Source organism: Salmo salar, chromosome 24, assembly GCF_965601325.2.
Source record: "Salmo salar chromosome 24, fSalSal1, whole genome shotgun sequence".
Classification (NCBI taxonomy): Eukaryota; Metazoa; Chordata; class Actinopteri; order Salmoniformes; family Salmonidae; genus Salmo; species Salmo salar.
Genome location: NC_138314.1, coordinates 37,514,466 through 37,538,701, shown reverse-complemented (window position 1 = coordinate 37,538,701; position 24,236 = coordinate 37,514,466). Strand labels below are relative to the sequence as shown.

Sequence of the window (24,236 nt, the reverse complement as noted above, 5' to 3'; positions counted from 1 at the left end):
AATAGTCAAAGGTATATGAAATATAAATGATATAGAGAGAAATAGTCCTATAATAACTACAACCTAAAACTTGTTACCTGGGAATATTGAAGACTCATGTTAAAAGGAACCACCAGCTTTCATATGTTCTCATGTTCTGAGCAAGGAACTTAAACGTTAGCTTTCTTACATGGCACATATTGCACTTTTACTTTCTTCTCCAATACTGTGTTTTGCATTATTTAAACCAAATTGAACATGTTTCATTATTTATTTGAGACTAAATTGATTTTATTTATGTATTATATTAAGTTAAAATGAAAGTGTTCATTGTTCATTCAGTATTGTTGTAATTGTCATTATTATAAATATACATATAAAAATCGTCCGATTAATCGGTATCGTCTTTTTTTGGTCCTCCATTAATTGCTATCGGTATTGGCGTTGAAAAATCATAATCGGTCGACCTCTAATTGGGATACACACAGTATGCGAGAGGTACAACAGGTAAGGAACTAGTATGTTTAGGGAAGAGTAGGACGGGAGTTTATATGGAGAAGAGAGGTCAGTAAGAGAGACTCACTGCTGCTTTCTCAATGGACTCGCTGCGTCTGAAGCGAGATCTCATGTCCTCCTCATGCTCTCTCTCCTGCAGCTCCTGCCACACCCCAACAGAGGTCAGAGTTCAGACACACAAGTTCAGACACACTTCAGTAGCCCAATAACTTCCTCACTAATTGGTTCTTTCTCTCACCCATCTAGATTTCTCCTGTTTCCTCACTTCTGCCTCCAGCTGGACCTGCATTCTCCTGAGAGATACAGAGATGTCAGAGACCTTATAGGCCTTAGGTAGCCTTTCCAATTATGACGACACATTCAATACCTGACATGGCCACAAGAGGATACCCTTGAGTCAGAGATCGTTTGAGTCTTGAGTGTGTGTGTGTGTGTGTGTGTGTGTGTGTGTGTGTGTGTGTGTCCTAGTCCTGACCTCTGCTCTTCGATCATCTGTAGTTTCTCGTTCATCTTCCTCTCCCTCTCGTCAGCCTCTTTCTGTTCCTTCAAAACTCTCTCTTTCTCCCAACGTCGTCTGTCCTCCACCGCACGCTTCCTCTCCTCTTCCTTCCTCCGTTCCTCCTCACGCTGAGAGAGAGAGATGGAACACAATAGATGAAGACTTAATAACAGTTTATAATGTGAACGTTAAAGATGTGAAGTGATGTGAACATTGAAGGTAAATACTAAGTCTGTTACATTGATGGATTACTAGAAAACCTGTCTTAGCTATGAGGGTAACTGTTTTTTGTTGTTGTTTTTTTACCTTTATTTAACTAGGCAAGTCAGTTAAGAACAAACTCTTATTTTCAATGACGGCCTAGGAACAGTGGGTTAACTGCCTTGTTCAGGGGCAGAACAACATATTTTTACCTTGTCAGCTCGGGGATTCAAACTAGCAACTTTTCGGTTACTGGCCCAACTCTCTAACCACTAGGCTACCGAGGGTAACTGTGACTGTGTGCCTGTGTAAACTACCTCTGCACGTGCCCAGAAGGAGTCTCTGTTGGCGCGTCTCATCTCCATGGCAGCATTAGTCTTCCTGTAGTTAGTGCCCTGTCAACAGAGAGATACAGACGCAGAGGAAAGAGAGTGTTAATGGAGAACAACACTGTATGAACTATTGACAAGGAGCCTTGATTGTTTTTAACTCGTGATTGAAAAAAATGAAAAAACATACAGTAAGTACACAGAAAGTACAATTTATGACAAGAGATTAAAACGGAGAGAATCTGAATGTGTGGCACCCTCAATATAAAAGCACAGTTCCAGGATGTGCCCAGGTGTTAGCGCCCCCTCTTGTGGATAGAGATGGTATTGCAAGGGGACCACTCACCACTGTCTCCTTGTCCTTGGACCGACTGCTTCTTCTGACGTGCTCTGTCGGGGAGCGGACTTTATTGAGCTCAGCACCTATCTTCTCCTCTGTCACATCCTCCTTACTCTCAGCACTGATAAACACATAGGCCTCCTGAGAGAGAGAGAGAGAGAGAGAGAGAGAGCGAGAGAGAGAGAGAGAGAGACTACAATGGGGAGCTGCTACACAGGCATCTGATGTGAAGTCTATAATGCACTAGTGACAGGTTGGTTGCTGCATGTTCCTCTCTGCCCCAGACAGTGCTCTGATGAACAAGCTTGTTCTGAAACATGTGGGCATGAAAGATTATTGAAGGGAATCAAGTTGCAGTCCTGAACATTGTTTGACATTCCAAGCGAGGACAACCTTCAGCTGTAAATTGGCTGCACACTACAACTGTGCCACAGACACTTTGCATGATGTCACTTGAACCTTTCCTGAACTTTCTGGAAGAAAGAGTGTAATTTTTATTGCTACAGTATCAAAATGTGTGAAACCTCATCGCTCAGATACAATTCTGCTCCGGCATTCCAAATGAGAGAAAGGGATATTTTTCCACCTTTTTCATTTACCCCCTGAAAACATATGTGTACACACACACACACACACACACACACACACACACACACACACACACACACACACACACACACACACACACACACACACACACACGTAGTTCTTTGAAAGCTTTTCCCTCCAGTGGTTTCCTCTTGGCTGTGGACTTAGTTGTGTAACAGCTTTAGCGATGAGGACAGACAGAGAACAAAACTAGTCTCTGGCTTACACTAGAGAAGACAGGACAAAACGTATCAGTTCGGAAGAGATGGAGAGGGGAGAGGGAAGAGAGAGGTGTAGAAACGGGAGAGTGTGTGTGTGTAGGGGGGAGGAAGGGAGAATTCACAGAAAACACAAGGAAAGTAAAACAGTTGTTGCATATTAGGTGAGGGGAAAGTGGAAAGAGCAGATAGCATGCAGAGATTCAACAATGACGAATGACCAACCCGGACCAGAAAGAGATGGCGATATAGAGGTTGACGTGCGGGTGCCCCCTGATGAAACAACGGAGGCGAGTAAATCATCCGCCTCTACCCTCTTTTCTATTGGTGAATGTACAACCACTGGGGAACAAACTGGATGAGCTTCGATCGAGACTATCCTATGAACGGGACCTGAAGAACTAAGATCCTATGTTTTTCAGAAAACTTGGCTGAAGAAGGACATGGATAATATTCTAGCTGGTTTTTATATGAATCGGCAGGACAGAACGGTAACCTCAAGGAGGTGGTGTGTGTCTCTTTGTTAACAACAGCTGGTGCGCGATCTCTAATATTAAGGAAGTTTCAAGGTTCTGCTCGCCTGAGTTAGAATACCTCATGATAAGCTGTAAACCATACTATATACCAAGAGAGTTTTCATCCATATTTTTCGTAGCTGTTTATTTACCACCACAAACCGATGCTGGCACTAAGACTACACTCAACGAGCTGTATAGGGTCATAAACAAACAAGAAGATGTTCATTCAGAGACGGCGCTCCTAGTGGCCGGTGATTAATGCATTTTAATACAAGCAAAACCTCAAAAGTACCAGTGACACGCGCAATACAGAAGTGGTCTGCTGAAGCGGATGCTAAACTACAGGATTGTTTCACTAGCACAGTCTGGAATATGTTCCGGGACTCATTTGATGGCATTGAGGGGTTTACCACATCAGTCACCGGCTTCATTAATAAGTGCATCGACGACGTCGTCCCCACAGTGACCGTACGTACATATCCCAACCAGAAGCCATGGATTACAGGCAACTCCCACACTGAGCTAAAGGCTAGAGCTACCGCTTTCAAGGAGTGGGACACTAACCCGGATGCTTATAAGAAATCACACTACGCCCTCCGACGAACCATCAAACAGGCAAAGCTTCAATACAGGACTAAGATCAAATTCTGTTGCTTGTTGCATGTGGCAGGGCTTGCAAACTATCACGGAATAGAAAAGGAAACGCAGCCGCGAGTTGCCCAAGCCTACTAGACATGCTAAATGCCTTCTATGCTCTCTTTGAGGCAAGCAACACTGAACCATGCTCGAGGCACCAGCTGTTCCGGACGACTCTGTGATCATACTCTCCGTAGCCGATGTGAGTAAGACCTTTAAACAGGTTAAAATGCTGACCAGCTGGCAAGTGTCTTCACTGACATTTTCAACCTCTTTCTGACCCAGTCTGTAATACCAACTTCTTTCAAGCAGACCACCATAGTCCCCGTGCCCAAGAACGCCAAGGTAACCTAAATGATTATCGCCCCGTAGCACTCACATCTGTAGCCATGAAATGCTTTGAAAGGCTGGTCATGGCTCACTTCAAAACCATCATCCCAGAAACCCTGGACCCACGCCAACTCGCATACCGCCCCAACAGATCCACAGATGATGCAATCTCTATTGCACTCTACACTGCCCTTTCCCACGGACAAAAGGAACACCTACATGAGAATGCTGTTACAGCTCAGCGTTTAACACCATAGTGCCCTCATAGCGCATTAAGCTAAGGACCCTGCAACTGAACACCTCCCTCTGCAACTGGATCCTGGACTTCCTGACAATATGTCCCCAGGTTGAGAGGGTAGGCAACAACACATCTGCCACGGTGACCCTCAACACTGGGGCCCCTCAGGGGTGTGTGCTTTGGTCCCTCCTGTACTCCCTGTTCACCCACGACTGTGTGGCCGCACAAGACTCCGACATCATCATTAAGTTTGCCGACGACACAGGGTGGTAGGCCTGATCACAGACGATAATGAGATAGCCTATAGGGAGGAGCTCAGAGACCTGGCCGTGTGGTGCCAGGACAACAACCTCTCCCTCAACGTCTGCAAGACAAAGGAGCTGATTGTGGACTACAGGAAACGGAGGGCCGAGCACGCCACATTCACATCGACAGGGCTGTAGTGGAGCGGGTCGAGAGCTTCAAGTTCCTCAGTGTCCACATCAAACACACCAACACAGTCGTGAAGATGGCACGACAACACCTCTTACCCCTCAGGAGACTGAAAAGATTTGGCATGGGTCCTCACATCCTCAAAAAGTTATACAGCTGCACCATTGAGAGCATCTTGACTGGCTGCATCACCACTTGCTATGGCAACTGCTTGGCATCCGACCGCAAGGCGCTAGAGGGTAGTGCGGACGGCCCAGTACATCACTGGGGGGGAGCTCCCTGCCATCCAGGACCTCTATACCAAGCGGGGTCAGACGAAGGCCCTAAAAATTGTCAAAGACTCCAGCCATCTAAGTTATAGACTGTTCTCTCTGCTACTGTTTACTATCTATCTGTCACTTTATTCATAGTTATACAGTATGTACATATCTACCTCAACTACCTCGTACCCCTTCACATCGACTAGGTACTGGTACCCCTTGTTTATAGCCAAGTTATCAATACTCATTGTGCATCTATTATTTTTACGTGTTTTACTTTTCTATTTTCTTTCTCTCTGCATTGTTGGGAAGGGCCCGTAAGTAAGCATTTCACTGTCACAGTCTGAACTCTATTGCACTGAATCTATGCACACATACTGGACTCTACCCACCCACCCACACACACACACGCATACTGACGCCACACACACTGCCGCTAATGTCAATAATCTATCCTGTTGCTTACCCACTTTACCCCTACCTATATGTACAGTGGCAAGAAAAAGTATATGAACCCTTTGGAATTACCTGGATTTCTGCATAAATTGGTCATCAAATTTTATCTGATCAATGTTACAACAATAGACAAACACAGTGTGCTTAAACTAATAACACACAAATTATTGTATTTGTCTATATTGAATACATAATTTAAACATTCACAGTTCGGTTGGAATAACTATGTGAACCCCTAGGCTAATGACTTGAACCCCTAGGCTAACCTGGAGTCCAATCAATGAGACGAGATTGGAGATGTTGGTTAGTGCTGCCTTGCCCTATAAAAAACACTCACAACATTTTTGTTTGCTATTCATAAGAAGCATTGCCTGATGTGAACCATGCCTCAAACAAAAGAGATCTCAGAAGACCTAAGATTAAGAATTGTTGACTTGCATAAAGCTGGAAAGGGTTACAAAAGGTATCTCTAAAAGCCTTGATGTTCATCAGTCCACGGTAAGACAAATTGTCTATAAATGGAGAAAGTCCAGCACTGTTGCTACTCTCCCTAAGAGTGGCCGTAAGGGAAAGATGACTGCAAAAGCACAGCGCAGAATGCTCAATGAGGTTAAGAAGAATCCTAGAGTGTCAGCTAAAGACTTACAGAAATCTCTGGAACACGCTAACATCTCTGTTGACGAGTCTACGATACGTTAAACACTAAACAAGAATGGTGTTCATGGGAGGACACCACGGAAGAAGCCACTGCTGTCCAAAAAACCCCATTGCTGCACGTCTGAAGTTTGCAAAAGTGCACCTGGATGTTCCACAGCGCTACTGGCAAAATATTCTGTGGACAGATTAAACTAAAGTTGAGTTGTTTGGAAGGAACACACAACACTATGTGTGGAGAAAAAAAGGCCCAGCACACCAACATCAAAACCTCATACCAACTGTAAAGTATGGTGAAGGGAGCATCATGGTTTGGAGCTGCTTTGCTGCCTCAGGACCTGGACAGCTTGCTATCATTGGCGGAAAAACTATTTCCCAAGTTTATCAAGACATTTTGCAGGAGAATGTAAGGCTATCTGTCTGCCAATTGAAGCTCAACAGAAATTGGGTGATGCAACAGGACAACGACCCAAAACACAGAAGTAAATCAACAACAGAATGGCTTCAACAGAACAAAATACGCCTTCTGGAGTGGCCCAGTCAGAGTCCTGACCTCAACCCGATTTGAGATGCTGTGGTATGACCTCAAGAGAGCAGTTCACACCAGACATCCCAAGAATATTGCTGAACTGAAACACTTTTGTAAAGAGGAATGGTCCAAAATTCCGTTGTGAAGGTCGGACCCACAACTACAGAAAACGTTTGGTTGAGGTTATTACCTCCAAAGAAGGGTCAACCAGTTATTAAATCCAAGGGTTCACATACTTTTCCCACCCTGCACTGTGAATGTTTACACGCTGTGTTCAATAAAGACATGAAACATAATTGTTTGTGTGTTATTAGTTTAAACAGACCATGTTTGTCTATTGTTGTGACTTAGATGAAGATCAGACCAAATTTTATGACCAATTTATGCAGAAATCCAGGTAATTCCAAAGGGTTCACATACTTTTTCTTGCCACTGTACATACCTCAACTTCCCCGTAGCCCTGCACATCGACTCGGTACCTGTGCTTCCTGTATATAGCCATGTTATCTTTACTCATAATCTTTATTCGTTATTCACTGTGTATTTATTCCTTGTGTCACTAAATTTATTGTCCCCCACACACTCTGGATCTGACTCTGTCCGTTCGTTAGTCACATGCAAATTCTCAGACAGCACTGGCCCGATTTTGACAAAACTTGGGTGAATGATGCGGCATTTACAAAATTAAAATGATTGGCCCAAGTTGGGAGCTATTGTAATGAACTGAAATCTGTTAATCACGCGCAAATATCTTAATAGGCCCACTCACACAGTTGCACTCCCTCCCTCCTTCCTTCCCGCCCTTCCTCATTTCTCCCTCCGTCCCTCCCTCTCTTCTCCCAAGCAGTGTGAGGTTCCCCTGAGGGAGGAAGGAGGGCGTTGTGGTGAAGAGGGTGTAAATGATCTCCTCTGCCTCTCCTAACGGTCTCTCTGTGTGTCATTATGTTTCAGATGATAGGCCTCTCCCTAAAACGGTCTCCTCTAAGGCCTCTCCCTAATACTGTCTCCTCTAAGGCCTCTCCCTAAAACGGTCTCCTCTAAGGCCTCTCCCTAATACCGTCTCCTCTAAGGCCTCTCCCTAATACCGTCTCCTCTAAGGCCTCTCCCTAAAACGGTCTCCTCTAAGGCCTCTCCCTAATACTGTCTCCTCTAAGGCCTCTCCTTAATACCGTCTCCTCTAAGGCCTCTCCCTAATACTGTCTCCTCTAAGGCCTCTCCCTAAAACGGTCTCCTCTAAGGCCTCTCCCTAATACCGTCTCCTCTAAGGCCTCTCCCTAAAACGGTCTCCTCTAAGGCCTCTCCCTAATACTGTCTCCTCTAAGGCCTCTCCTTAATACTGTCTCCTCTAAGGCCTCTCCCTAATACCGTCTCCTCTAAGGCCTCTCCCTAATACTGTCTCCTCTAAGGCCTCTCCCTAATACTGTCTCCTCTAAGGCCTCTCCCTAATACTGTCTCCGCTAAGGCCTCTCCCTAAAACGGTCTCCTCTAAGGCCTCTCCCTAATACTGTCTCCTCTAAGGCCTCTCCCTAATACTGTCTCCTCTAAGGCCTCTCCCTAATACCGTCTCCTCTAAGGCCTCTCCCTAATACCGTCTCCTCTAAGGCCTCTCCTTAATACTGTCTCCTCTAAGGCCTCTCCCTAATACTGTCTCCTCTAAGGCCTCTCCCTAAAACGGTCTCCTCTAAGGCCTCTCCCTAAAACGGTCTCCTCTAAGGCCTCTCCTTAATACTGTCTCCTCTAAGGCCTCTCCCTAATACTGTCTCCGCTAAGGCCTCTCCTTAATACTGTCTCCTCTAAGGCCTCTCCCTAAAACGGTCTCCTCTAAGGCCTCTCCCTAATACCGTCTCCTCTAAGGCCTCTCCCTAAAACGGTCTCCTCTAAGGCCTCTCCCTAAAACGGTCTCCTCTAAGGCCTCTCCCTAATACCGTCTCCTCTAAGGCCTCTCCCTAATACCGTCTCCTCTAAGGCCTCTCCCTAATACCGTCTCCTCTAAGGCCTCTCCCTAATACCGTCTCCTCTAAGGCCTCTCCTTAATACCGTCTCCTCTAAGGCCTCTCCCTAATACTGTCTCCGCTAAGGCCTCTCCCTAATACTGTCTCCGCTAAGGCCTCTCCCTAAAACGGTCTCCTCTAAGGCCTCTCCCTAATACTGTCTCCTCTAAGGCCTCTCCCTAAAACGGTCTCCTCTAAGGCCTCTCCCTAAAACGGTCTCCTCTAAGGCCTCTCCCTAAAACGGTCTCCTCTAAGGCCTCTCCCTAAAACGGTCTCCTCTAAGGCCTCTCCTTAATACTGTCTCCTCTAAGGCCTCTCCCTAATACTGTCTCCTCTAAGGCCTCTCCCTAATACTGTCTCCTCTAAGGCCTCTCCCTAATACTGTCTCCGCTAAGGCCTCTCCCTAAAACGGTCTCCTCTAAGGCCTCTCCCTAATACTGTCTCCTCTAAGGCCTCTCCCTAAAACGGTCTCCTCTAAGGCCTCTCCCTAAAACGGTCTCCTCTAAGGCCTCTCCCTAAAACGGTCTCCTCTAAGGCCTCTCCCTAAAACGGTCTCCTCTAAGGCCTCTCCTTAATACTGTCTCCTCTAAGGCCTCTCCCTAATACTGTCTCCTCTAAGGCCTCTCCCTAATACTGTCTCCTCTAAGGCCTCTCCCTAATACTGTCTCCGCTAAGGCCTCTCCCTAATACTGTCTCCTCTAAGGCCTCTCCCTAATACCGTCTCCTCTAAGGCCTCTCCCTAATACCGTCTCCTCTAAGGCCTCTCCTTAATACTGTCTCCTCTAAGGCCTCTCCCTAATACCGTCTCCTCTAAGGCCTCTCCCTAATACCGTCTCCTCTAAGGCCTCTCCCTAATACCGTCTCCTCTAAGGCCTCTCCCTAATACCGTCTCCTCTAAGGCCTCTCCTTAATACCGTCTCCTCTAAGGCCTCTCCCTAATACTGTCTCCGCTAAGGCCTCTCCCTAATACTGTCTCCGCTAAGGCCTCTCCCTAATACTGTCTCCTCTAAGGCCTCTCCTTAATACTGTCTCCTCTAAGGCCTCTCCCTAAAACGGTCTCCTCTAAGGCCTCTCCTTAATACTGTCTCCGCTAAGGCCTCTCCCTAATACTGTCTCCTCTAAGGCCTCTCCTTAATACTGTCTCCTCTAAGGCCTCTCCCTAAAACGGTCTCCTCTAAGGCCTCTCCTTAATACTGTCTCCTCTAAGGCCTCTCCTTAATACTGTCTCCGCTAAGGCCTCTCCCTAATACTGTCTCCTCTAAGGCCTCTCCTTAATACTGTCTCCTCTAAGGCCTCTCCTTAATACTGTCTCCGCTAAGGCCTCTCCCTAATACTGTCTCCTCTAAGGCCTCTCCTTAATACTGTCTCCTCTAAGGCCTCTCCCTAATACCGTCTCCTCTAAGGCCTCTCCTTAATACCGTCTCCTCTAAGGCCTCTCCCTAATACTGTCTCCTCTAAGGCCTCTCCCTAATACTGTCTCCTCTAAGGCCTCTCCCTAATACTGTCTCCTCTAAGGCCTCTCCCTAATACTGTCTCCTCTAAGGCCTCTCCCTAAAACGGTCTCCTCTAAGGCCTCTCCCTAATACTGTCTCCGCTAAGGCCTCTCCCTAATACTGTCTCCTCTAAGGCCTCTCCCTAATACTGTCTCCTCTAAGGCCTCTCCCTAATACCGTCTCCTCTAAGGCCTCTCCTTAATACTGTCTCCTCTAAGGCCTCTCCCTAATACCGTCTCCTCTAAGGCCTCTCCCTAATACCGTCTCCTCTAAGGCCTCTCCCTAATACCGTCTCCTCTAAGGCCTCTCCCTAATACCGTCTCCTCTAAGGCCTCTCCTTAATACCGTCTCCTCTAAGGCCTCTCCCTAATACTGTCTCCGCTAAGGCCTCTCCCTAATACTGTCTCCGCTAAGGCCTCTCCCTAATACTGTCTCCGCTAAGGCCTCTCCCTAATACTGTCTCCTCTAAGGCCTCTCCTTAATACTGTCTCCTCTAAGGCCTCTCCCTAAAACGGTCTCCTCTAAGGCCTCTCCTTAATACTGTCTCCTCTAAGGCCTCTCCTTAATACTGTCTCCGCTAAGGCCTCTCCCTAATACTGTCTCCTCTAAGGCCTCTCCTTAATACCGTCTCCTCTAAGGCCTCTCCCTAATACCGTCTCCTCTAAGGCCTCTCCTTAATACCGTCTCCTCTAAGGCCTCTCCCTAATACTGTCTCCTCTAAGGCCTCTCCCTAATACTGTCTCCTCTAAGGCCTCTCCCTAATACTGTCTCCTCTAAGGCCTCTCCCTAATACTGTCTCCTCTAAGGCCTCTCCCTAATACTGTCTCCGCTAAGGCCTCTCCCTAATACTGTCTCCGCTAAGGCCTCTCCCTAATACCGTCTCCGCTAAGGCCTCTCCCTAATACCGTCTCCTCTAAGGCCTCTCCCTAATACCGTCTCCTCTAAGGCCTCTCCTTAATACCGTCTCCTCTAAGGCCTCTCCCTAATACCGTCTCCTCTAAGGCCTCTCCCTAATACTGTCTCCTCTAAGGCCTCTCCCTAATACTGTCTCCTCTAAGGCCTCTCCCTAATACTGTCTCCTCTAAGGCCTCTCCCTAATACTGTCTCCTCTAAGGCCTCTCCCTAATACTGTCTCCTCTAAGGCCTCTCCCTAATACTGTCTCCGCTAAGGCCTCTCCCTAATACTGTCTCCTCTAAGGCCTCTCCCTAATACTGTCTCCTCTAAGGCCTCTCCCTAATACTGTCTCCTCTAAGGCCTCTCCCTAATACCGTCTCCTCTAAGGCCTCTCCTTAATACTGTCTCCTCTAAGGCCTCTCCCTAATACTGTCTCCTCTAAGGCCTCTCCCTAATACCGTCTCCTCTAAGGCCTCTCCCTAATACCGTCTCCTCTAAGGCCTCTCCCTAATACCGTCTCCTCTAAGGCCTCTCCCTAATACCGTCTCCTCTAAGGCCTCTCCTTAATACCGTCTCCTCTAAGGCCTCTCCCTAATACTGTCTCCGCTAAGGCCTCTCCCTAATACTGTCTCCGCTAAGGCCTCTCCCTAATACTGTCTCCTCTAAGGCCTCTCCTTAATACTGTCTCCTCTAAGGCCTCTCCCTAAAACGGTCTCCTCTAAGGCCTCTCCTTAATACTGTCTCCGCTAAGGCCTCTCCCTAATACTGTCTCCTCTAAGGCCTCTCCTTAATACTGTCTCCTCTAAGGCCTCTCCCTAAAACGGTCTCCTCTAAGGCCTCTCCTTAATACTGTCTCCTCTAAGGCCTCTCCTTAATACTGTCTCCGCTAAGGCCTCTCCCTAATACTGTCTCCTCTAAGGCCTCTCCTTAATACTGTCTCCTCTAAGGCCTCTCCCAAATACCGTCTCCTCTAAGGCCTCTCCTTAATACCGTCTCCTCTAAGGCCTCTCCCTAATACCGTCTCCTCTAAGGCCTCTCCCTAATACCGTCTCCTCTAAGGCCTCTCCCTAATACCGTCTCCTCTAAGGCCTCTCCCTAATACCGTCTCCTCTAAGGCCTCTCCCTAATACCGTCTCCTCTAAGGCCTCTCCCTAATACCGTCTCCTCTAAGGCCTCTCCCTAATACCGTCTCCTCTAAGGCCTCTCCCTAATACTGTCTCCTCTAAGGCCTCTCCCTAATACTGTCTCCTCTAAGGCCTCTCCCTAATACTGTCTCCTCTAAGGCCTCTCCCTAATACTGTCTCCTCTAAGGCCTCTCCCTAATACTGTCTCCTCTAAGGCCTCTCCCTAATACTGTCTCCTCTAAGGCCTCTCCCTAATACTGTCTCCTCTAAGGCCTCTCCTTAATACTGTCTCCTCTAAGGCCTCTCCCTAATACTGTCTCCTCTAAGGCCTCTCCCTAATACTGTCTCCTCTAAGGCCTCTCCCTAATACTGTCTCCTCTAAGGCCTCTCCCTAATACTGTCTCCTCTAAGGCCTCTCCCTAATACTGTCTCCTCTAAGGCCTCTCCCTAATACTGTCTCCTCTAAGGCCTCTCCCTAATACTGTCTCCGCTAAGGCCTCTCCCTAAAACGGTCTCCTCTAAGGCCTCTCCCTAATACTGTCTCCTCTAAGGCCTCTCCTTAATACTGTCTCCGCTAAGGCCTCTCCCTAATACTGTCTCCTCTAAGGCCTCTCCTTAATACTGTCTCCTCTAAGGCCTCTCCTTAATACTGTCTCCTCTAAGGCCTCTCCCTAATACTGTCTCCGCTAAGGCCTCTCCCTAAAACGGTCTCCTCTAAGGCCTCTCCTTAATACTGTCTCCTCTAAGGCCTCTCCTTAATACTGTCTCCTCTAAGGCCTCTCCCTAATACTGTCTCCGCTAAGGCCTCTCCTTAATACTGTCTCCTCTAAGGCCTCTCCCTAATACTGTCTCCTCTAAGGCCTCTCCTTAATACTGTCTCCTCTAAGGCCTCTCCTTAATACTGTCTCCTCTAAGGCCTCTCCTTAATACTGTCTCCTCTAAGGCCTCTCCTTAATACTGTCTCCTCTAAGGCCTCTCCCTAATACTGTCTCCTCTAAGGCCTCTCCCTAATACTGTCTCCTCTAAGGCACCAGCTTGCTCATTAACATACACAACCTCTCCTCCTCCTCTCTCTTCCCCTCTTTTCCCTTTCCCCTCACACACCCTGTCCTCTCCTCTGTCGTCTTTCATAGACCTCTCCTCACACACCCTGTACTCTCCTCGGTCCTCTTTCATAGACCTCTCCTCACACACACTGTACTCTCCTCGGTCCTCTTTCATAGACCTCTCCTCACACACCCTGTACTCTCCTCGGTCCTCTTTCATAGACCGCCCCTCACACACCCTGTCCTCTCCTCTGTCCTCTTTCATAGACCTCTCCTCACACCCTGTCCTCTCCTCGGTCCTCTTTCATAGACCCCCCCTCACACATCCTGTCCTCTCCTCTGTCCTCTTTCATAGACCTCTCCTCACACACCCTGTCCTGTCCTCTGTCCTCTTTCATACACCTCTCCTCACACACCCTGTCCTCTCCTCTGTCCTCTTTCATACACCTCTCCTCACACACCCTGTCCTCTCCTCTGTCCTCTTTCATAGACCTCTCCTCACACACCCTGTCCTGTCCTCTGTCGTCTTTCATAGACCTCTCCTCACACACCCTGTCCTGTCCTCTGTCGTCTTTCATAGACTTCTCGTCATACACCCATAGACTTCTCCTATCCTCCCATTCTTACTCCTTCCCCTACCCTCTCCTGTACTTTCCTCCTCTATACTTGTCCTGTCTCGTTCCCTTCATTCCCCTCTTCTCCTAAATCTTCCCCCCTTAGTTTTCACCCCAACTGCTTCCACTGTCACCTGTCTACCTGACGGTATACTGGTCTTTTCCACTTAGATTGAGCAACAATGAGCAATTGTGCAAAAGACTTGTTGATACAATATGAAACTCACTCAAACGCTGCAGGTGATTCACCCTCTTTCACTGAGTTGCTAGCTGAGACTTGCAGAGGGAGAAAGAGAGAAAGAGAGAATAGAACTGCCATGGGCCATTGTGACTCGGTCGGAGCACATCCCAATGTTCTAATCCTGACTAATAATTCCAAAGGTTTTGGACAAAAAACAACAACAATAACCCAGTTCCCATTACTTCTATGCATCCTAGTCTCTCGATCTTGTCATGTTTGTTGTTTCAGTTGGTGCTGTAGCTTCTCACAGAACTGTCAGACTGGAAGACAAATGTATTTTCTTATTAAACAAATATAGCACTCTGTAACATATGGACTGGGAACAACAACATGCACTATATTTAATGAACTAAATTCATCCTCACCACAGAGCAGGATCAGGCCAGCTGGAAGTGCCGCAGTGTCTATGCATGTTGATGTAGCACTGGTGCTCTTTCCACCACACGAGGGCGCTACACCAGAAATAAGTCTCTCCTAAGAAGCAACTCACCAAATTTACAGTATGATTCAGGAGATTATGTGAGTTTTGTCCTTTGACCGAGAAGTGAACCACCTCACACAGCTTCCTGGAAGCCACATATTTTACAAGGTTACAGTAAGAATGAGTCTTGAGGTGACTGGCAAAACCTATAAAAGCAAACTGGCTCTGTCTGTATGTCCTGATTGAGTAAGCGTTTATTAATCATTCATCATTTATTAATCCAAGCCACCTTCCAGTAACGCTGTATGACACAAGCGTCATGTGGTTTTATAGACCCCACATGGTGATGAAGACAAAATGTTGACTAATGATGTGGAAAGCCCAGGTCTCAGAGAATGGGCTCATCAAACATAAAGAACAGCAGGACTGCAATGTGACTATTACCCAGATGCTTTCATCTGACATTGGACACACCTATTCATTCAAGGGTTTTTCTTTATTTGTACTATTTTCTACATTGTAGAATAATAGTGAAGACATCACAAATATAAAATAACACATGGTATCATGTAGTAACCAAAAAAGTGTTAAACAAATCAAAATATATTTTATGTTTGAAATTCTTCAAAGCAGCCACCCTTTGCTTTGCACACTCTTGGCATTCTCTCAACCAGCTTCATGAGGTAGTCACCTGGAATGCATTTCAATTAACAGCTGTGCCTTGTAAAAAGTTAATTTGTGGAATGTCTTTCCTTCTTAATGCGTTTGAGCCAATCAGTGTTGTGACAAGGTCGGGGTGGTATACAGAAGATAACCCTATTTGGTAAAATACCAAGTCCATATTATGCCAAGAACAGCTCAAATAAGCAAATGGAAATGACAGTCCATCATTACTTTAAGACATGAAGGTCAGTCAATGCGGAACATTTCAAGAACTTTGAAAGTTTCTTCAAGTGCTGTTGCAAAAACCATCAAGCGCTATGATGAAACTGGCTTTCATGAGGACAGCCACAGGAACAAAAAAAAACTGGGTTACCTCTGCTGCAGAGGATAAGTTCATTAGAGTTAACTGCACCTCAGATTGCACCCAAATAAATGCTTCAGAGTGTTCAAGTAACAGACACATATCAACATCAACTGTTCAGAGGAGATGGCGTGAATCAGGCATTCATGGTGGAATTTCTGCAAAGAAACCACTACTAAAGGGCCAAGAAACAGGAGCAATGGACATTAGACCGGTGGAAATCTGTCTTTTGGTCTGATGAGTCTAAATGTGAGATTTGTGGTTCCAACCGCCGTGTCTTTGTGAGACGCAGAGTAGATGAACGGATGATCTCCGCATTTGTGGTTCCTACCGTGAAGCATGGAGGAGGTGGTGAGATGGTGTGGGGGTGCTTTGCTGGTAACACTGTCTGTGATTTATTTAGAATTCAAAACATACTTAACCAGCATGGCTACCACTGCATTCTGCAGCGATTCGCCATCCCATCTGGTTTGAGTTTAGTGGTACTATCATTTGTTTTTCAACAGGACAGACACAAAACACACCTCCAGGCTGTGTAAGGCCTATTTGACCAAGAAGGAGAGTGATGAAGTGCTGCATCAGATGACCTGGCCTCCACAATCACCCGACCTCAACCCAATTGAGATGGTTTGGGATGAGTTGGACCGCACAGTAAAAAGCAGCCAACAAATGCTCAGCATATGTGGGAACCAGGTAAAGCTGGTTGAGAGAATGCCAAGAGTGTGCAAAGCTGTCATCAAGGCAAAGGGTGGCTACTTTGAAGAATCTCAAGTATAAAATATATTTGGATTTGTTTAACACTTTTTTAGTTACTACATGATTCCATATTATTTCATAGTTTTGATGTCTTCACTATTATTATACAACGTAGAACATAGTACAAATAAAGGAAACACCCTTGAATGAGTAGGTGTGTCAACTTTTGACTGGTACACACGTGTATATATATATATATATATATATATATATATATATATATACTGCTCAAAAAAATAAAGGGAACACTTAAACACATCCTAGATCTGAATGAAAAAAATAATCTTATTAAATACTTTTTTCTTTACATAGTTGAATGTGCTGACAACAAAATCACACAAAAATAATCAATGGAAATCCAATTTATCAACCCATGAAGGTCTGGATTTGGAGTCACACTCCAAATTAAAGTGGAAAACCACACTACAGGCTGATCCAACTTTGATGTAATGTCCTTAAAACAAGTCAAAATGAGGCTTAGTAGTGTGTGTGGCCTCCATGTGCCTGTATGACCTCCCTACAATACCTGGGCATGCTCCTGATGAGGTGGCGGATGGTCTCCTGAGGGATCTCCTCCCAGACCTGGACTAAAGCATCCGCCAACTCCTGGACAGTCTGTGGTGCAACGTGGCGTTGGTGGATGGAGCGAGACATGATGTCCCAGATGTGCTCAATTGGATTCAGGTCTGGGGAATGGGCTGGCCAGTCCATAGCATCAATGCCTTCCCATTGCAGGAACTGCTGACACACTCCAGCCACATGAGGTCTAGCATTGACTTGCATTAGGAGGAACCCAGGGCCAACCGCACCAGCATATGGTCTCACAAGGGGTCTGAGGATCTCATCTCGGTACCTAATGGCAGTCAGGCTACCTCTGGCGAGCACATGGAGGGCTGTGCGGCCCCCCAAAGAAATGCCACCCCACACCATGACTGACCCACCGCCAAACCGGTCATGCTGGAGGATGTTGCAGGCAGCAGAACGTTCTCCACGGCGTCTCCAGACTCTGTCACGTCTGTCACGTGCTCAGTGTGAACCTGCTTTCATCTGTGAACAGCACAGGGCGCCAGTGGCGAATTTGCCAATCTTGGTGTTCTCTGGCAAATGCCAAACGTCCTGCACGGTGTTGGGCTGTAAGCACAACCCCCACCTGTGGACGTCGGGCCCTCATACCACCCTCATGGAGTCTGTTTCTGACCGTTTGAGCAGACACATGCACATTTGTGGCCTGCTGGAGGTCATTTTGCAGGGCTCTGGCAGTGCTTCTCCTGCTCCTCCTTGCACAAAGGTGGAGGTAGCGGTCCTGCTCCTGGGTTGTTGCCCTCCTACGACCTCCTCCACTTCTCCTGATGTACTGGCCTGTCTCCTGGTAGCGCCTCCATGCTCTGGACACTACGCTGACAGACACAGCAAACCTTCTTGCCACAGCTCGCATTGATGTGCCATCCTGGATGAGCTGCACTACCTGAGCCACTTGTGTGGGTTGTAGACTCCGTCTCATGCTACCACTAGAGTGAAAGCACCGCCAGCATTCAAAAGTGACCAAAACATCAGCCAGGAAGCATAGGAACTGAGAAGTGGTCTGGGGTCCCTACCTGCAGAACCACTCCTTTATTGGGGGTGTCTTGCTAATTGACTATAATTTCCACCTGTTGTCTATTCCATTTGCACAACAGCATGTGAAATGTATTGTCAATCATTGTTGCTTCCTAAGTGGACAGTTTGATTTCACAAAAGTGTGATTGACTTGGAGTTACATTGTGTTGTTTAAGTGTTCCCTTTATTTTTTTGAGCAGTATATATATATATATATATCTATATAAATCTTGAACAGGATTAGGCCTATCTATTTTGGATGCAATTTGAATGGAATTGATGGAGAGAGAGAGACTGCTCATGTGTGCACTGATTTAAAGCCACAATATTCCAGTAATTGGCTGTTTTAAAACTCTGCAGCTGCAATTAAAAAAATTCAACATTACAAAAAATCCCCGATAGCCAGATGGAGATGGGTGAATTAGACGCGCATTCAGTCCTAATATTACTGTAACATAGGCTTTGCTGCAGCAAATATCGGCTACCTGTCACAAGAAAAAAAGTTCCCATGATGAGATAATACATGCATTGTGAACTGCGCTCCATATGGAGATAAGCTGTCTGTCCCCACCCTGAGCATTGATTATTGATCATGCAGATAGCAGAGTAGGTCGTCGTCTGTAGAGAAGCCAGACTTAGACATCACATATCATTTAACGTCATTCTGTTCATAGAAATAATGTATTAGAATTTACAGTTCTCTCGCAGTTATTTATCCCGGGAAAAGGGAGTGGGTTTGGGCGGTAAATCTCGGTAACCCATTCTTTTCAACGCTAACACATACTTTACCTATTACGTAATAAAGACACACACACAAACTATGGTATATCTGAGACTGGGGTCACAAAGGTTCCTAGGCCAAATACTTAACTGAGTAAAGAATTCAATTAAAAAAGGGACAACATTTTTTTTGCTCCATTCCAGGGATGCATCTGGATTCGACCGGATGACACCTTTAAATGTAAACTAGTAACAACAGGGTCTGGCTATAGGCTGAATGGATGACACCTTTATATGTAAACTAGTAACAACAGGGTCTGGCTATAGGCTGAATGGATGACACCTTTATATGTAAACTAGTAACAACAGGGTCTGGCTATAGGCTGAATGGATGACACCTTTATATGTAAACTAGTAACAACAGGGTCTGGCTATAGGCTGAATGGATGACACCTTTATATGTAAACTAGTAACAACAGGGTCTGGCTATAGGCTGAATGGATGACACCTTTATATGTAAACTAGTAACAACAGGGTCTGGCTATAGGCTGAATGGATGACAACTTTATATGTAAACTAGTAACAACGGGGTCTGGCTATAGGCTGAATGGATGACACCTTTATATGTAAACTAGTAACAACAGGGTCTGGCTATAGGCTGAATGGATGACACCTTTATATGTAAACTAGTAACAACAGGGTCTGGCTATAGGCTGAATGGATGACACCTTTATATGTAAACTAGTAACAACAGGATCTGGCTATAGGCTGAATGGATGACAACTTTATATGTAAACTAGTAACAACGGGGTCTGGCTATAGGCTGAATGGATGACCCATAAACTTCTCTGCAGTAAGATGGAAATGTTAAATAAATACTCTTTTACAGCAAGCAGACAGAGCACCCAGCGTCTGGACAGTTTACACACACACATCCACACACCCACACCCCTCTCTTCTCATCCTCCTCTTCCTCTTCCTCCCTGTAGGGACCATTATTTTCTCTGTTTCCTGTGAGGCCCTGTCACCACTTGAGTGTGAGTGTTTATGCTGTGCCCGTCGGTGGCTCATCTCCCATCTCGGTGGCAATGTTGTGTTGACCCCTACCCCCCTGCCTTCCTGCCACCAGCCTGGACATTGGCCTGGCCCACCACTGGACCATACAAACCCATGCGGTAGGAAGTGCACTGAAGACAGGAAGACGTTTAACAATGAAAAGTAAACTACTGTGTGTAAATATAGAGCATGTGTGTGTATTTATGTTTGTATGTGAGAGAGACATAAGTATTGTTTTTGTTTGTGTGTGCATAATGCACATGCTGGTGCTGGTTGATCCATATATGTATGTGTGTGTGTGTGTATATATATAATGCACGTGCTGGTGCGATGCGCTTGTGTGTGTGTGTGTCTTACCAAGTGTGACAACATCACTATTCATTCCCTCGTTCCTGGTCAGGCCAGTTCCACCCTTTCTACATTAGCAACACTAACTCTCTGTATTGTCTTGACAACAGTTACTATAGGAGGGTGTTTATCCATTATTCATTGTTAGAGAAACAGTGAAGAGAAGAAACAGAGTAACATTCCACAATGGTACCAACACAGGATGTAGGAGATAGAGAAAACACTTAACTCCCATATTAATCATGCCACTCCTGAATACTATCAAATGCTGCAGCTGCAATGAGGTCACTGACTGGATGACTGTATGACCAACAGACAAACTGGCAGCTTAGGGCAGGGCAAGGCAGGGGTGTATGACCAACAGACAAATTGGCAGCTTAGGGCAGGGCAAGGCAGGGGTGCGAGTGGCGTGGTACCGTACCTTGAAAAAGGTCTTGATAGCGGGCACATGGCTGGCACATTCTGTCCTGCGGTTCTCATCCACGTTTGGCCCGACCTGGAGACCCACACACACTACATAATTAGTCTGAGGGAGCCAGAGAGAGGCTCATTATCAGAAAGTCTGGCTTCAGTCTTCTGTCATCAGGTACTGCATGTACACCCTTGTGGAATAATTTTGCCAATGTTATATCTACCATTATTAGCATGTTACATATCATATACAAGATAATGAAGGTACAGTATGTTTCACAAGTTTCTGATTTGTGTGTGTGTGTGTGTGTGTGTGTGTGTGTGTGTGTGTGTGTGTGTGTGTGTGTGTGTGTGTGTGTGTGTGTGTGTGTGTGTATGTGTAGCTGCCTGACTGGCTACAGATGCAACCTCTGACCCCCACCACAACATTCCACAAGGTCGCCATAGATACGGGACCAGCAAAGCACATTAGGAACATTCTAAGCATCTGCTGCCCTGCTTGTGTGTGTGTGTGTGTGTGCCCATCAGTCAAAATAATTGGTATCAGTAAAAAGCTAGGCCTGGCGTCCGGTGTCCTCAATTTAGCGGACACATCACACACGTTGACCCCAGACCAAAACACCAATCCAAACACATCCAACAGTGGCATGAGCCAATGAGAACCAAAGCTTGCCCCTAACCTCTGATACAGTCAAATATTTTTTCCATCCTTCTAATGGTTAAGGATAGGATTGAGGGTAGGGAATCTGATCCTAGAGCTGTGGTTATGGGCCACTTCTACTTCAAGCACCTGAGACACAGCAACAGGTAAATAGAGTTAATACATGGTACCACGCCCATTCAGAGGGCCCCATTCAGAGGGCCATGTTGTAGTGGACGACACTCACCCAGCAGATCATGGCGATGCGAGGGCCTCCCACCTCGGCTGAGCCCACCCTGCAGAGCCCATACTGAGGTCTGGCTATGAGGAACTTCTCTGACAGCTCCACCACTCCACCCGCTGTAGGAGAGACAAGAGAGAGGGGGGCGGGATTCAGACAGAGAGAGAGAGAAAATGAGAGAGAGAGAGAAAGAGTGACGGACCGAGCGATTAATAAACACCACTAACTTTTCATCTATCATTTTAGAAAACTCAAGTTCAAAAAAGGTGACAAGTTCAAATCGTCCAGTAAGCTTTACCTCCAGAGTCGGCCAGTTTGAGGTTGTTAGTGGCCCCATCGTAGGTGAACAGAGCCCTGTGGGGAGATAGAGAGAGACAGCCTAGTGACAGGTGCACAAATACACTGCATCATCACAACCATGGACCCAAAGATTCAGGCCAGGGTTCAGTTGACATATAAAAGTTACTGTCATTTCCAATGGACAGTGACCAAGGTAACATTTTCTTTAAAATGGTGCATAGCCGATGGGATGAATGGCGCCGGAGGGGATGGCTGCCGTTTAACTTCTCTAGGGTAGGGGGCAGTATTTTGACATCCGGATGAAAGGCGTGCCCAAATTAAACTGCCTGCTACTCAGGCTCAGAAGGTAGGATATGCATATTATTAGATTTGGATAGAAAACACTCTGAAGTTTCTAAAACTGTTTGAATGATGTCTGTGAGTATAACAGAACTCATATGGCAGGCAAAAACCTGAGAAAAATCCAACCAGGAAGTGTGGAAATCTGAGGTTTGTATTTTTTCAAGTGATTGCCTATACAGTATACAGTGACTTAGGGTTCATTTTGCACTTCCTAAGGCTTCCACTAGATGTCAACAGTCTTTAGAACATTGTTTCATGCTTCTACTGTGAATATGGAGCGAACAAGAGGGCCTGGAAGTTGATGAGTGAGGAAATGACATGAGCTCATAGGCGCGCACTCACGTGAGAGTTAGCTGTGTTCCTTTTCTTTTCTGAAGACATTGGAATTGTCCGGTTGGAATATTACTGAAGATTTATGTTAAAAACATCTTAAAGATTGATGCTATACATCATATTTCTACGAATGTAAATATAACTTTTTTTGACTTTTCGTCGTGACATTTTGCACGTGTTTCCTGCATTTGGAGTAGTGGGCTGAGCGCGCAAACAAAAAGGAGGTATTTGGACATAAATCAAACAAAACAAACATCTATTGTGGACCTGGGATTCCTGGGAGTGCATTCTGATGAAGATCATCAAAGGTAAGTGAATATTTATAATATTATTTCTGAGTTTTGTTGACTCCACAAAATGGCGGGTTTGGTTTCGTGTCTGAGCGCTGTACTCAGATTATTGCAAAATCTGCTTTCGCTGTAAAGTTTTATTTTTTTAAATTTGACACAGCGGTTGCATTAAGGAGAAGTGTATCTATAATTCTTTGAATAACAGTTGAATATTTTATCAACGTTTATGATGAGTATTTCTGTAAATTGATGTGCTCATTCACCGGAAGTTTTGGGAGGCAAAACATTTCTGAACATTGCACGCCAATGTAAAATGTTTTTTTTTTATATAAATATGAACTTTATCGAGCAAAACATACATGTATTGTGTAACATGAAGTCCTATGAGTGCCATCTGATGAAGATCAAAGGTTAGTGATTCATTTTAGCTGTATTTCTGGTTTTTGTGACGCCTCTGGTTTTTGTGACGCTGTCCTAACATAATCTAATGTTCTGCTTTCGCCGTAAAGCCTTTTTGAAATCGGACAATGTGGTTGGATTAACGAGAAGTGTATCTTTAAAATGGGATATGATAGTTGTATGTTTGAGAAATTTGAATTTATGTTTGAGAAATTTGAATTATGAGATTTTTGTTGTTTTGAATTTGCCGCCCTGCTATTTCACTGGCTGTTGGCAGTGTGTCCCGCAGGAGTGTCCCACATACCCCAGAGAGGTTAACCGGCTCCTAACCAATTGTGCTATTTTGTGTGTTTTTCCACATCGTTTGTAACTTATTATGTACATAATGTTGATCCTACCGTCTCTTATGACCGAAAAGAGCTTCTGGATATCAGAACAGCGATTACTCACCTCAAACTGGACAAAGATTTTTTCTTTAATGAGTCGGACGCAAAGGATATAATATAATGTTGCTCCCAGACAAGGCCCAAATCCCCGTCATTCACATGAAGAAAATAAGGAAATACAGGGGGCGGAGATCAGGGTGCCTTCTGAGAATTTGTTGGAGAGTGGGTAACCTGCCTCTACCATCCGTTCTATTAGCCAACGTGCAATCACTGGAGAATAAACTGGATGAGCTCCATTCGAGACCATCCTACCAACGGGACATTAAAAACTGTAATATCTTACGTTTCACCGAGTCGTGGCTGAACGACGACACAGATAATATACAGTTGGCTTGGTTTTCCATGCATCGGCAGGACAGAACAGTTACATCCAGTAAGACGAGGGGTGGGTTGTGTGTCTATTTTTCAATAACAGCTGGTGTGCGATGTCTAGTATTATGGTAGTCTCAAGGTATTTCTCGTCTGAGGTAGAGTACCTCATGATAAGCTGTAGACCACACTATCTACGAAGAGAGTTTATCTATATTTTTCATAGCCGTCTTATTTACCACCATAAGCCGACACTGACACTAAGACCGCACTCAACGAGCTGTATAAGGCCATAAGCAAACAAGAAAATTCTCATCAAGAAGCGGCGCTCCTAGTGGCCGGGGACTTTAATGCAGGGAAACTTAAATCCGTTTTACCTCATTTCTACCAGCATGTCACATGTGCAACCAGAGGAGAAAAAAAACTCCAGACCACCTTTACTCCACACAGAGACGTGTACAAAGCTCTCCCTCCATT

General features: G+C 45.6%; 1 protein-coding gene across 1 annotated transcript in view; it reads right to left on the bottom strand.

The window, feature by feature from the left end:
* The window catches only part of si:dkey-40c11.2 (uncharacterized), a 61,701-nt gene that overhangs the window by 8,633 nt on the left and 28,832 nt on the right, over positions 1–24,236 (bottom strand). Inside the window, exons 2-9 of the mRNA XM_014172445.3 lie at positions 21,639–21,694; positions 21,347–21,459; positions 20,470–20,544; positions 1,871–2,005; positions 1,513–1,590; positions 971–1,122; positions 734–788; positions 563–637 (exon numbers count right to left, since the gene is read on the bottom strand). Coding sequence (XP_014027920.1) covers positions 563–637; positions 734–788; positions 971–1,122; positions 1,513–1,590; positions 1,871–2,005; positions 20,470–20,544; positions 21,347–21,459; positions 21,639–21,694 — 739 coding nt within the window. The remainder of the gene's footprint in view (positions 1–562; positions 638–733; positions 789–970; positions 1,123–1,512; positions 1,591–1,870; positions 2,006–20,469; positions 20,545–21,346; positions 21,460–21,638; positions 21,695–24,236) is intronic.